This window comes from Amphiprion ocellaris, chromosome 19 (genome assembly GCF_022539595.1).
Source record: "Amphiprion ocellaris isolate individual 3 ecotype Okinawa chromosome 19, ASM2253959v1, whole genome shotgun sequence".
NCBI classification, from domain to species: Eukaryota; Metazoa; Chordata; class Actinopteri; family Pomacentridae; genus Amphiprion; species Amphiprion ocellaris.
Window position 1 is genome coordinate 22430585 of NC_072784.1, and position 13730 is coordinate 22444314.

Consider the following 13730-nt stretch of genomic DNA (forward strand, 5'->3'; position numbering starts at 1 on the left):
CAAAAATTGGGTTTAGAACTTGTATTCCGCTTAGGGTTTCCTGCTATCATAAATTACAGGGCTGGAGTTTTGTTATCCTGCTTCATTTGTTCATTTGTCCAGATGTCCTGGTTCTTCAGAGACACAGTGTGTTGTGTGGCAGCTTTGTCAACACTCCTGTGTATCTGAAGTCATAGAACACTGTAAAAGTGTATTAAATCACGATTGATGTAAGTTCCACATGAATTAATTTTAAATAATTTATTGGGTAAACAAATGAAATACAAACCAAAGAAATAGATAACCTATATACTGCATTATATAATTCTCCTGTACTACTTTTCCAGCATTATGTTCCTTAATGTCCAGCTATTGATACACAGCAAGCAGCAGGATGACAGTCAAGATAATGTGATAAATGCTGCCACATTGTGGTTGAATGTGACCTTACACAGAGAGGTGAGGATAAAAAGATTCTTAGGTCATTTCGACACCATACACCATGAAATCTGTCTCATTTATGTGATCTATTCTCACATCACACGCATCAATAAAATAATATAAAATAGTCATCTTATTTTGAAAAATATATAAACATATTAACTCTTCTTTAATACGTCAGCATTTATAAGCCATAGGAGAAATGGTTTAAGGTTTCTGTGGGCCTCTCCTCCTCGTTCTGATCACTGTTAGCCCCCTGTCAGGTGCCCTCATCTGTGCTCGCAGTGGAGACCTCAGACCAAAGCTGGGGGGAATCCTCTGTACTGGCCGCTGGCGCAGGCTGAATCTGCCCTCCTTAAGATCGTCAACGAAAGCTTCCACTCTGTCAAACTTTGTGGTGAGGCTCCCCAGCTCGTCTTTTAGGCTGTTGAACTGCCTGTAGAGGTCTCCCAGAGCATCTGACAGAGGCTGGATCCTGGACACATGCAGGAACATTTGGAAAAGTACCAATGAGTAAATGATTCCAGTATCTGAGTGACCATTCAAAGAACTGCATTACTTCATAAGATCACATGACATGAGAATTTTGTTTACTGACACCCCCCCCCCCCAAAAAAAAAAAAAAAAAAAAACTGAGATCAAAGGCAAATTGGCAACATGAACGTAAAAGTCACGGAATGCTGTTAAGCAGGAACGGCATCATCTGCAGGAAACATCAGGGTCACAGACATGAAAAACGGAAATCTTTTTCCAAAAAATTAAAGCAAAAAATTTGGTTCAAATTTAAGAAAGGACACTGAGCATGCAGAGCGTCCACGTGAAATGCTTCCTTAGAATGTTTACAATTAAATAATCATTCAGTCTCAGCTTTTGTTATCCTGGTTTAGAGCCCCATCACCAGAAATAACTTGGAGTAATGTCTACCAGACGCCCCGTATTCACCAGAACACGAGGCTGAAACATTTCCCGTTTGCTCCTGGCAGACGCTCCAGTGAGGTCATTTATGAAGCAGAGTTGGCCTTGTGTGGACCTCAGCAATCATGGATCACATTACTGGCGCTGACATGGCCGTGGTCATGTGCAGAACAAAGCAAGTTACATAATCTTTAATTTTACATGAGTCTGAGAACTGACGTCACTGAGGGTTGTTATTCTTTCACCTCTCTCTTACTCAATATTTGCTTTTTTGGGTTTTTGGGGTGTTTTTGCACTACCCTGTTTGTGTACTGCTGCAGTGTATGGTCAGTCCAGTCAGGAGCCAAAGAGACTCACCTGTTATATTCAGGGAGAACAGAGGCATGGTCATTGATCAGCAGGTCTTTGACTTGGGTTAGAATAGCAAATTTCCAGTTGTCCAGTACCTGAGTCATGTTGGAACAAGTCTTGCCATTGGTGTTTTCTGCTTAAAACAGAAATTTAGAGTAAGAGGCTACAGGCCAATATTCACCCTAAATTCTACATACATTTCTATTATATCGATAATCATTTATAGATTGTGGACATCACATCAGCTCAGACCTTTAGGGTCCCAACGTGAGGTTTCCTGTTTCCATTTCTGAGCCCCACACATTGAGATCAGCCAGAGCAGAGCCAAAACCTGCTTCATCCTCATCTTCCTCACCTAACAAAAACAAAAGTAGAAGACACACAAGTGGGAATTCCGCAAGAAAACACACATGCTTAGCTCTCTGTAAGCTTGATAAAACCCACTAAACCTGCACACAAAATTAAAAGTCCATGTATCTGTAGCTGAATCTGCAAATTTTTCATCTGTTAATTAAAAAAAAAAAAAAAAAATTATAACAGCAAGATTATGTCCCACAAACAGCAGATGGATCATGATCTCCTGACAGCCACATGCATATATTTGAAGAAATTTTTTCAACAGTTGGTCATCTACACCTATTTTATTGTACTGTATGTGAAATGCAAGAATGCAAGAATCTCTGGGTTTTACGATACCTTTCTGTGAAATAGTTCCAGGGGTCTCTCCAGGTCAGAGCAGCAGAACACTCTCTGTGGTACAATCCTTCAATTGCAACAACTCTTATAGCTGCCTCTCTAAACTCACAGAGCCTCTCACCCAACTGCCCCCATCCACGTCAGAGATGCAGGGCGGTGACACAATGTGCACATGGCTATGTTCAAAGACACACAAAACAAAATCTCATGCACACACATTCCACTTAAGCATCTTCTGTGATGCGTCTTGTAGCCATCTGCTACAACAATAAATACCATATAGTGTGAATGGGAGATCCTGATAATCCCCTGTCTATCCTCCACATGTCTTTTAGCTGTTGTGAGTGGTGTAGGGCAACTGCACTCCCTGTAGGCTTAGATCCAGAAGAGGTGTTTGATGTAGCAGGATGGCTCCAGTATGACATTCTTGCTGCCTACTGTAATACAATCTGCTAAACATCTGGGCTCAGACAGATCCAACAGGCAATGGTCTCTTTAACTGTCAGGAGTGATTAGGAGAGCAACACTCACTTGATGAAAGAAAGACTCACCCGTCAGACTTTTTTTTAATGAACAGGCTAGTTAGAGATTAGCTAACTCTACTCTAAACTGAGAAGTGAGCCAGGATTTGTAGTCAACTTTAAAATATAGATAAAATTATGCTGCCCCCAAGGGATTCTCTCACCACTGATTTACTCACTCCATTAGCTGACTCATACTGACACTGATCCACCCTTGACAATTGTAGATAATTTATAGTGAAATAATCTCACTGTTGATGTTTTCTTTAGTTTCATTGTTGCAACATATTTCATAATCTGAGCAAGCAACTGTAGTCGAACACACAAAAAATAAAATGTGCAAAATGAGCATCCCAAAAGCATATTCTCCTGCATTGGTAAATACTTCCCTGTGTCTGAAATGAAATATCTTTATGTCACAAAAAATGTCTAGTTCTTATCCACTTTCAAATCAGAGTTCCTTATTTCATTTGAAAGCCTGCGTTCCTGCTGATGACTGCAGATACTTATCATGATGTATGAGCTGAGGCAAGTCCATCTCAGCCAAAAAGGAATCTAACTGGGCTACAGTCCCTGCCATCTGCACCATCTTTTAACCTCATAGAGACAACATACAGTACTGTGTGCTGTAAGTAGGATCAACATCATGCCCATTTGTACCATACATCTTCAGTGCTGACAACACAGCACAAGATGTTGGCTTCCGTTCAAAAAGTAGCAGCTAAATCCTTGTTTAAGTCCTTCTGAAAGGTTTATAAAACAGGGAAAGAGTGAGATTTGTAAAGCAAAAACATCCAGTTCACCTCCAACTTCTGATCCTGTCGGCAGCCAGTCACAGTAAATTTGTTATGGTTTAACTGTAGAGCTGACAATTAAATTTAACAGCATTTTATTCCCTAGAAACTGGAGCTGATTGTTTCTCCAGTTTTACTTTCCTCTTTCTCAGTGGAAACATGGAGCAGAACGCTGCGAGAAAAGGTGCATTTTTTGCAGTGGAGAAAAAATATATTTTATTTAGGTAGAAGTACAGTATTGTTCTAAAGCTTGGGGTCACCCAGACAATGTCATGTTTTCCTTGAAAACTCACACTTTTATTCATGTGCTAACATAATTGCACAAGGGTTTTCTAGTCATCAATTAGCCTTCCACCATGATTAGCTAACACAATGTACCACTAGAACACAAAAGTGATGGTTGTTGGAAATGTTCCTCTGTACCCCTATGTAGATATTCCATTAAAAATCAGCTGTTTCCAGTTATAATAGTCATTTACCACATTAACAATGTCTAGACTGGATTTTTGATTCATTTGCTTTTCTTTCAAAAATAATGACATTTCTAAATGACTCCAAACTTTTGAACAGTAGTGTCGCTGTACATGCATTATTTTATTACTAAAATATTACTTAAACTATAGAGAGCAAATCACTTATTATGGAGCACAATGACCTTTATCATTAGACTTTTAGATTGCTGATGCCTTACCTTGCATGAAATATCTATTTTTTATCTTTTGTTGTGGTATTATGCAGATAAATTATAAAAATCAAACACCACATTTCACAAGCTGATCCTGCATATGTTGTCAATATTAAAACTTAAAGTGAACCATTTATTTTGTTTATTTGTTTATTTTTCAGGGACAATTCACATTAATCAGCATCATTGTAAATGTTCCAAATATTTTCAGGTTGTTCCAACCGATAACTTCTGCTGCAAAATAAATATTAATCTTAATAAAATTCAGTGAAATGTATAAAAGAATGAAGTGTCATAAAATAGAATAACTTGACTAAATGTACTTAGTTGCTTTCCTGGACCAGTAACTGGATGTTCTCTTATAGAGAAGTAAATATAAACGTAGATCAATTTCAAGAAATACCATTTCCACTGTCAAAACAGCTCAAACTCTTACTTGTGTGACCCTATCCACGCATTTATCTGGGAGATCAGTGCGATTGAGCATGGCAAATTACAATTAGCTTTTCCATTAATGCACATTAATATGGAAACAGATTCACAGTAGGACTATTTCCAAGCTTTAGAGCCCCATCTGGAGTCAGCCACCGATTCTTTCTGCCTGACTCCCTTCCAGGTCCCTGCAGCTCAATCCGGCACAGCCAGAGGAAAGAATGACGGCAGCGAACCTGCAGAGCCAGCGAGTGAGCTAACCGGGCCTCTTTCTTCTCTGGTTTTCAATTCAGTGTCACATCAGCTCCCTCTTATGCTGCTTGTTATTGACTCACAGCAGCACATCACTTCATAATGACTTTATCAGAGCAATATTATGTGGATAGTGAAGCTGAAATATATCAGCTCTTAAATTCAAAGACTGATGCCAAACAGAAGATGCACCATGAGGATTCGGATGCTTCCTACACATTTTTTTATGGACAAAAACAGATAACCGGGCGGATGTTTTTAGTCTTTATTTTACTTCATTTGACTTTTAACAATTCCCCAGATAAGTTTGACAAGAGGAGAGTGAGCCTTGAGACTCACTTTTATATTTTAAATTATAAAAGAGTTTAATGACAGTTAAAGAAATGGTGCATCTTATAAATGATTACTTGTTTAGACCAGCATGTTTATTCAGGCCGACTATCTGATGCTAACATTTTCAATTCAATCCAATTCAGTTTTATTTATATAGTGCCAATTACAGTCAAATTGTCTCAAGACGCTTTACAGAACCCATATGCCTGACCCCCAGAGCAAGGCAAAAGGTGACAGGTCAAGTTTTTTTTTGACATGTGTTGTGAATTGGCACTACATAAATAAAACTGAAATTAATTGAATTAGATGTGGGCTGCACAGTTGCTCAGTGGTTAGCACTGCTGCCTTGCCCCGATTCGCCTGGGATCTTTCTGCCTGGACTTTCCATGTTCTTTCTGTGCATGTGTGGGTTTTCTCCAGGCACTCTGGCTTCCTCCCACATTCCAAAAACATGTTCAGGTTAAATGGTGATTTAAATTGTCCATGGTTGTGAATGTAAGTGTGATTGTTTGTCTCTATGTGTAGCCCTGTGATAGACTGGTGACCTTTCCAGGGTGTCCTCTGCCTTCACCCTCAGTCAGCTGGGATAGGCTCTAGCCCCCACAACTCTACTGAGGAGTAAGCAGTAAGCAGTGCATAGATAATTAATGGATGGATGGATGGATGAATTAGACATTGCTAAAAGCCTATTACTTTGACTGGCATATGATCCAACCTATTAATTCGCTGTTTGTCTATTGATCGTTTGTGTCCATTCATTCTACATTTCTGCTCTTAAAGTGTTGAGCAACACTTTGGGCAATGTTTGTTGTTTTGAAATGTCTAATCATAAATATCATTCAAAGAGGAATAATCCTAATATTTTCTTAATTTTATTTATTTTGCTTAGAGTTATTAATAGGGGTATTTGGTTACTGCTAGGATCTATAAAGCAACACTGACATTAGGCAAGAAGAACCCCTGCAGTCCAACAAAACCAAATGGTAACTACCTTTGAGAATGTTTCATTTACCTCCATTTGCATACTTTAACAAGCCTGGATCACTGTGATTATATTAAAAAAAAAGTTTCTGTTTATGGCCAAAGCTGCAGCTGTGAGGTGGAAGGACCAAGCAGGTTGGCTCACTGTTCAGAGAAATACTAAGTGAAGTTTCTATGTATTCAGTACAGTTATTACTGCATAGAATATTTTTAATGTGCATTACTTTGCACTTGAATCAAAGCAAAAAATGAAATATTTAATAGACACAATGCTTTTCTGTTCTCTGTCTGAGATTATCTGGACTTTGTGAGCTCTTGCTGGTGGAATTTTTTCACATGATTTTCTTATACTCCAGCTGGAAAGATCAACTCCAGTCCATAATACCATTGCCAGCTGACCAGGCTGTCTTTATTAGACAAAACAGCCTTAAAACTATGTGAGCAATAAAACTCACGCAGTAACACTTAGGTAAGTATTTTTCTGATATTAGATCTCTGTCTCTTATTTGTATTGTTGACCTGTTACCTAAGTAGCCAGTGTTGATTATTTGTACAAAAATTTAATATGATATGATTGCAATACAATAAAACTCAGCGCTAGGAAGTCTGGAGTGGATAAGAAAATAGTCACATCTAAAATTTATAGTTCAGACAAGAAAACAGAATTTATCTATGTGGATTTTGACATTACTAAAAGTGCCTAGTGGTCGCATGCGAAAATAATAAAATTTCATGGCAATACGATAGCAACCTGCCAATGGCAAGGTTATCCCCTCCAAAAACATACCGTTTTATTGTTTATTTTGCCTGAATTGGATCCATAATTTACTTTTTTTTCTCCATTCTGTAAGCAAAAAGTCCCAAAACAATCGACTGAAGTTAAGTGAAAATGTTTACTCAGGTGACAGGTAAAGGGAGAGGAAGGATCTTTTTTTTTTTTTTTTTAACATAGTCAGACATCTTTTTGCAATCAGAGACATCACCCCATTCTGACTGTTTTGCAAACAGGCAAGCAAACAAAATGCAGACACTTCACTTTTCAAACTAGAGTCCACATATATTATTTCTACACAGTCTTTAATACAGATGCAAGACTCTTCAAATGACAAATGGAAATGGTGTTTCCAACTTAAAGGCTTACAGCAAAGATTTGAAAAACTGTTCTTCCCTATAGTCATCTTGCATCACCAGAGATTTATTTGTTGAAGCTCAAACCCTATGTTCTGAACCACTGCAATCAACATTCTTAAAACTATAGTGCAAAGAGATGAGACTGATCATAAATTAAACACATATGCCTCCTCTAATAAAACTGTTTTGGTATGTACAATATGTTTCCCATAAAGTATGCGCGAAAAGACTTTGCTACAGAATTTGCAATGCCTATAAAAAGTATTCACCCCTCCTAGAAATTTTGTCCTCATATTACTTTTAATCATATTATCATGGTCATCATCTTTTTGATAAGAATTATAGAAAAAGATTATTTCATGTCAACATGAGGACAGATTTCTACAAAGTAATGTCATCCATCCATCCATCCATCCATTATCGATACACCGCTTAATCCTCATTAGGGTGGCAGGGGTGCTGGAGTCTATCCCAGCTGACTTACCGCGAAGGCAGGGGACACCCTAGACAGGTCGCCAGTCTGTCGTAGGGCTACACATAGAGACAAACAATCACACTTGCATTCACTCCTATGGACAATTTAGAATAATCAATTAAAATTAAAAATTCAATTAAAATTGCAGTGTCCAAATTTGGAATGCTGATTGAGATCAGTCCGCACAGGCTGAATGCTGTGATTGTGGCCAAAAGCACACCTACTAAATACTTGACTTGAAGGAGATGAATACTTATGCAGACACATTATTTTTTTTTTTTTTTTTTTTTGGCTAATTGAAATTACTTTGTGGCAATGTTTTCAGATTGAGATTTAAAAAAATTAAAATGTTATTTTGCTAAATGAAATTGTCCATTATTCAATGTTGACCAGCAATAAAGGCTAAAATAACTGAATAGGGTGAATGCTTTTTATAGAGAATGTAGTTCAATCGGTAGCTATTTTCTGGGGGAAAATCTGACCTGTAGATTTTTAAAAACAAGTTCTTTTTCCTGACTTGATGATTTGCTTCGTTTTTCATTTTTTGCTTCCAGTCACAGTCAGGTGGATAAAATCATGAACATTTCTCTCACTTTTCCTTTTCAAGTCTCATTTTAAGACACAAGTCTCTTGTTCTACACAGAGTTCCACTCTTGTGTGTGTGCAGACTCTCATACATGCTCAGATAACCGTCTAATCCCTGCACTGTGACTCTCACATGATGAGGAAATCCCACGCCTCCCAGAAGCCTGAGGCTAAACACAGCATGGTTACTCCACCTCAACTCACATGCTCTCCTGCACTGTAATGTGAATGCTCACCCTACGTTTCATTTTAGCTTGTTTTATTCTGTCCAGTGGACAACACAGGGAGGATCATCTCCCAGTGGTTGACAACATGAGGAGATATATGGTAATAAAGAGAATTCCTTGGCCATGGTTGAGGAGAGACACTACACAAAATGAGTCCAGTCCACTCATACCAAAGGTAAGTGTTTTACTAAGTTAAATTCTTTCCTGAATAATGTGTTCTTGTGTTGGTTGACATGTAGATACATATTTAAGGTGGCATTTGTTCTCAAAAACAATGATATTTTGTTGAATTCTTGTCTATTAAAAGGAAGGATCTGCAAAAGAGGATGCTGAGGAGCTCAGCCATGTCACCACTGACCTTCAATCAGAGGCAAACAATGGACAAGACCAAGGCAATCCTGCATTTACAAGGATCCATCCCCGCTATAGATATTCCTTAATGGACTATTTGCTAAAATATTTACTGTTCCTATGCAATCTGTTGTTCACAGTCCTGGGATTGGTGGTTCTTGGCCTGGGGATGTGGGGCCTCATCAGCAAAGAATCATTTGAGCAGGAGAAAATCAGCAGCATCGGCACTGACCCAATGCTGATACTTGTGACTCTGGGCCTTCTTCTCACTATGCTCTGCCTGTCAGGCTGCGTCGGTGCCTTAAGAGAGAACTGCTGCTTACTGAAGCTGTTCTCAGCCGCAGTGCTGGTGCTCATTACAGTTCAGGTGCTGTTTGCCATTTTGGCATATAGCATGCAAGATCAGATTGGAGGCTACCTGCGGTCAGGGATGTTAGCTGCCATGGCGGGCTACCAAGATGATCTGGATCTGAGGTTCATCACAGATGAGATTCAGTCAAATCTGCAGTGCTGCGGGGCAGACAACTACCGTGACTGGGAGATCAACATGTGAGTAGAGTGTGACTAACTTGGAAATATTTGTCTTTTAAAAAGTATAACATGAGCTGTCGGTCTTGGACAAGTAAATGTGCTGCTAGTTATGTCACTCAATATTATTTGTCCCTCAGATATTACAACTGTTCAGCTCCAGGAGTGCTGGCCTGTGGCGTCCCTGCAACATGCTGCGTGGACCCTTTGGAGAATGGAACAGTTTGGAACTCTCAGTGTGGTGTAGGAGCCCAGCTGTTAGATGAGTTTACTGCTCAGAGTGTGATCTTCCTGGGAGGCTGTCTGGGGGGAATCTCTCGTTGGATTGAGCAGCATGAGGGCCTGATCGGGACTGTTGCGGTTGTTGCAATTGGAGTCCAGATTATGACTCTGTTTATCACAACACGACTGCTGGAAAGCATCCAATGGCATAAAGTTAACATATAATATAGAATGATGAATACAACAGTATACTGTTTATTGAGTTCTGGCTGGTATTATTAGATTTTTTTTAAAATCCTGGCCTTGTTTGTCAGTCAGTTAATTGAACTTGACTACAAAGACTCATATGATTGCACCTGTTTCATCAATAGCGATTTAAATGAAGGCCAACAAATTCAACAAACAATGTCAAAAGGAGCAAGACTGCATATTAAGTTTTAAAGCACAACAACCAAATTATTTAAATGTTGCCTTCTCTAATTTTAATTCTACACTGGACCGACCACTCTGATGTGGTGCAAAATCCCTCATTTTTTCTGGATAACATATTTAAGCCTAGTATTGTGGCAAAGGCTACCAAATTAAGAGAATGTTCTGAAACGAAAAATGTAATTTGCGCAACTGACTTTACAAATCAACTGTCCTCATGAGCCACAGATAAAAACAAAGAAGCAACTGTTTTTAAGGGAATAATTTGACATTTGGGAAACAAGCTTAAAACTTTAATTTCTCGTTGTCATGAATGATATGAATACGCTCTTTCTAGTCTAGTCTAGCTGTCAGCATGAAGTTGTAAAAAAAAATTGCTGTCCAGCAAACAGGTAAGCTGCATAATCCCTGTAAAATTATTTTAAAATTGTTGTTTCAGAAAATATTAAACACCCAAATATGCTATGTTAAGTGATGAGTTTTAGAGGAGCTGGAGGTTTCTGTCCTGTTTCACATGTTTGTGAATTCTAACTGGCTGCTGTCACTCCTGTAGAATCATTATTATTACAAAGACACAGGAGTAGAATTGTTTTTTTCAAGAAAGTAGATTACTTCTCAAAATGTCAAAATATTCACTTGATTATTAGCAAAATGCACATAGGAAATGATGTTACCCACATTAAACTAGGCAGTGTATTTGCTGACCCTAAAATACTTATGTACTGTTCAATTTATTCTGCTATTCACATACACTACTCTTTTCTTTTAAAGGGAGAAATAAAGCATCACATCGGGAATTATGTAATGTTTCAGATACAGTAGTGTGATTTAATAACATGACATTCACCTTGGCATGTACAAAAACATATGATGAACAAGAAAATGTTTAAAACTGCTTTAAAAATCCCAAGCTTTATTCCAAGTTTAAATATAATAAATACAATGCTGGCAACTGTGCAGAAACTCCTGCAGGCCAGTAACCAAGCTTTCAGTTCCAGCTCCCACTGCAGCCTCAGGCAGTAACTCATCCAGCATCAGTGGCTTCCGGACACAAAAATGGCAGCTTGAGAATCTTATGAAAATAATTTTACTGTAAATAAAAAATAATGCCTCAGACAAAGAACAGCATTCTCAATATGCAGGCATACATGACAGAAATTAGACATTACATTTTGATTAGGAGGGTTGCAATTAAAAAAGCCACTATTGATGATCTAGACTGTGAAATTAGTTACTGAAATTCCAGTAGCTGAACTTGTCACATTGGCTCCCTTTGGTAAATAACAAAAATAATAATAAATTCACAGTGAATATACTCAGATGATTCCATATTGAGCTAGTTCATGTAGCTCTAGATGACTGTACGCTTCCCATGGGCAGATCACAGTGATGTCTATAAAAGAAAGAAAACATAGAGTGATTTAAAAAGGAAAGGCTGCTCGATTTGTATGTAAGTGGTGTTGTAGCATAACTGTTCTAATTCTGCTTACCAGTGCCTAGGCCTTCCATTCCAGGGATCTCCTCTCCGAAGCTGGTGAAGAAAATAAACGTGGTTTAAATTTGTTTTGTAAGACGTACTTTCTAGATGACACACATGTATTTAAGAGAAGCATACCCAATGACTCCTCTTTTGGGGGGCTTGCTCTTGAACTGCCGGGTGTTTCTCTGTTTGAACCTAGGTGGGCCCTTGTGTGGGGAGCCAGGACCAACCGCTCTGAGGGGAGCTTTGGTGCCAGTCTTTGCCTCAGGTTTGGCTACATCCAAATTCATGCTTCTGTTGTTCAAACTACAATGGCACAGTAACAGTGTCACATAAAAATGAAACAAGATCCAAACATTTTGCTTAGTGTGGCTCTTGGAAACCAACAACAATCAAAATCTATTTCTAATTCTCTGTGTTCTGCTATTTCCCTACAGAAATTTATATGAAATGAATTGTTCTACCTATTACAAACACTTTTAAATTGCCTAACTGATGAAATGCACTTATGTGCAGACAACACAAGCTCCCATAATCTCATGCTCACGTTCCTGATCAAACTTTCATGATGCCTCTAATCTTCGAAGCGCCTTTGTAATCAGATTACTATGAAAACATGCTGAATTTGCTAGTGACCTAACCTGTCAGTAGCTCACTGAGTACTCAGTCAGATTATTTATCAGTGAAGGGAGTAGCATTAATAAAAGGACTATTTGCACTCAGGCATAGGTATAGAATGATTAAATAGCAAGTAACAACACAGTAACGAAATGTAAAGCTGATGGTTTTAAGAAATACTTTTGTGTGCATAATGTAGCTATGTGTAAAAAAAATCTGCATGGAGTCACTGTTAAACAAATATATTTACACATGCAATGCAATGCAGTACAACAGCTCTGCCAGAAATGTTATGTTTGCAAGTCTTTTAATGCTCAGCTTTTGGAAATGTTGTCAGGAGAGTGCAAATTCATAAATATGCTCATTACTGAAGTCCTAGTTAAACTGTTTAATATATTGAGGTGATTCCTATTTTCATCCTCCCTCTTATTTACAAAGATGAGGACTTACATTATATAAAAAACACATCTAAATATGATGCACTCCAGTACAATACAACAGCAGCAATGACCTCAGTCAGTCATGGATCTAATTAACACCTCATTGACTGAGTCCAAAACTCTGACTCTGCATCACAAAAGCTAATTTAATTGCAGAACTATTGGGTTGGTCTGCAAGAAGCTGCAACAAATAAAGTGAGCACTGAGGAGATGTCTATTGTTGGGCACATGAAAGTTTGCAAATTTCCATTAATTTTTAAAGCTGTGAATTACATTTTTTTTTTTAAAAATCTGACAGGTCTATACTTCATTTTTGAACAAATAAAAGAAAAATCTGGTCCAAAAAGCAAACAAGAAGAAAACGACAGATTCCAAATAATGTGTGTCAGTCTGTACAAAACGCACAACTGCAGTGAAAGCAGTTCACAGTTCAAAGATATTATCTAAGGTGTTGTTTGTACTCACCGTCTGCACTTCTGTGGATCTTTGTTAGTTGTATCGTAGTGGTCTGGGCTGCTGTTCACCGATGAGCTGCCCTTTTATACGCTTCAGACCCTGAGCAGATTATGACGCCATCAGCTAATAAACTGTGAAGTCCTCATCACTTGTACACACACATCTTTTGCACTGTATATCAAACAACACGTTCATAAATGACTGACAGGAATTTGAAGGCACAACAGTTGCCTGTATATTTATTATTACTTATTTTCTGAATAGACACATAACAGCAGAGACAGATGCACATGTTTCCCAAAGGACAACAATGAGTCATGCTCCAGAAGCTGCACGTTTCTGGAAGGGGCTGAGCTGTGGGATGTTCTCACAGCATGTTCCACGATCATCAGTATCTTCCCACCACCT

At 38.3% G+C, this 13730-nt stretch overlaps 3 protein-coding genes across 4 annotated transcripts; 1 reads left to right on the forward strand and 2 right to left on the reverse strand.

The window, feature by feature from the left end:
* Positions 1 to 225: 225 nt before the first annotated feature.
* On the reverse strand, positions 226 to 2538 carry si:dkey-282h22.5 (uncharacterized protein LOC107988040 homolog). Of its 2 annotated transcripts, none has more exons than XM_035945500.2 (4): positions 2383 to 2538; positions 1939 to 2041; positions 1693 to 1822; positions 226 to 895 (listed from the first exon to the last, which is right to left on the reverse strand). In XM_035945500.2, the coding sequence occupies exons 2-4, from the start codon at positions 2030 to 2032 to the stop codon at positions 628 to 630; spliced, it is 492 nt and encodes a 163-aa protein (XP_035801393.1). In that variant the 5' UTR covers positions 2033 to 2041; positions 2383 to 2538; the 3' UTR covers positions 226 to 627. The 2 variants fall into 2 exon arrangements, with proteins under 2 accessions (XP_035801393.1, XP_035801394.1); XM_035945501.2 differs by having other exon boundaries at positions 1693 to 1819; positions 2383 to 2536.
* A 6244-nt stretch (positions 2539 to 8782) lies between these two features.
* Positions 8783 to 11891, forward strand: LOC111564619 (tetraspanin-10). The gene is made up of 3 exons (XM_035945451.2): positions 8783 to 8973; positions 9106 to 9698; positions 9818 to 11891. The coding sequence occupies exons 1-3, from the start codon at positions 8800 to 8802 to the stop codon at positions 10122 to 10124; spliced, it is 1074 nt and encodes a 357-aa protein (XP_035801344.2). The 5' UTR covers positions 8783 to 8799; the 3' UTR covers positions 10125 to 11891.
* On the reverse strand, positions 11222 to 13483 carry LOC111564656 (retinal rod rhodopsin-sensitive cGMP 3',5'-cyclic phosphodiesterase subunit gamma-like). The gene is made up of 4 exons (XM_023264367.3): positions 13332 to 13483; positions 11944 to 12114; positions 11819 to 11859; positions 11222 to 11721 (listed from the first exon to the last, which is right to left on the reverse strand). The coding sequence occupies exons 2-4, from the start codon at positions 12096 to 12098 to the stop codon at positions 11645 to 11647; spliced, it is 273 nt and encodes a 90-aa protein (XP_023120135.1). The 5' UTR covers positions 12099 to 12114; positions 13332 to 13483; the 3' UTR covers positions 11222 to 11644.
* Between the last annotated feature and the right edge of the window lie 247 nt (positions 13484 to 13730).

Bases quoted from the DNA above. Each gene is read 5' to 3' on its own strand.
- si:dkey-282h22.5 (XM_035945500.2), bottom strand. From the start codon at position 2,032: ATGAGGATGAAGCAGGTTTTGGCTCTGCTCTGGCTGATCTCAATGTGT. The intron at 1,823-1,938 runs GTCTGAGCTGAT...TTCTGTTTTAAG, and splicing joins CTCACGTTGGGACCCTAAAG to CAGAAAACACCAATGGCAAG. The intron at 896-1,692 runs GTGAGTCTCTTT...GCATGTGTCCAG, and splicing joins GTTCTCCCTGAATATAACAG to GATCCAGCCTCTGTCAGATG.
- LOC111564656 (XM_023264367.3), bottom strand. From the start codon at position 12,098: ATGAATTTGGATGTAGCCAAACCTGAGGCAAAGACTGGCACCAAAGCT. The intron at 11,860-11,943 runs GTATGCTTCTCT...TTTCTTCACCAG, and splicing joins CCCAAAAGAGGAGTCATTGG to CTTCGGAGAGGAGATCCCTG. The intron at 11,722-11,818 runs GTAAGCAGAATT...TTTCTTTTATAG, and splicing joins AATGGAAGGCCTAGGCACTG to ACATCACTGTGATCTGCCCA.
- LOC111564619 (XM_035945451.2), top strand. From the start codon at position 8,800: ATGCTCACCCTACGTTTCATTTTAGCTTGTTTTATTCTGTCCAGTGGA. The intron at 8,974-9,105 runs GTAAGTGTTTTA...GTCTATTAAAAG, and splicing joins CCAGTCCACTCATACCAAAG to GAAGGATCTGCAAAAGAGGA. The intron at 9,699-9,817 runs GTGAGTAGAGTG...TTTGTCCCTCAG, and splicing joins CGTGACTGGGAGATCAACAT to ATATTACAACTGTTCAGCTC.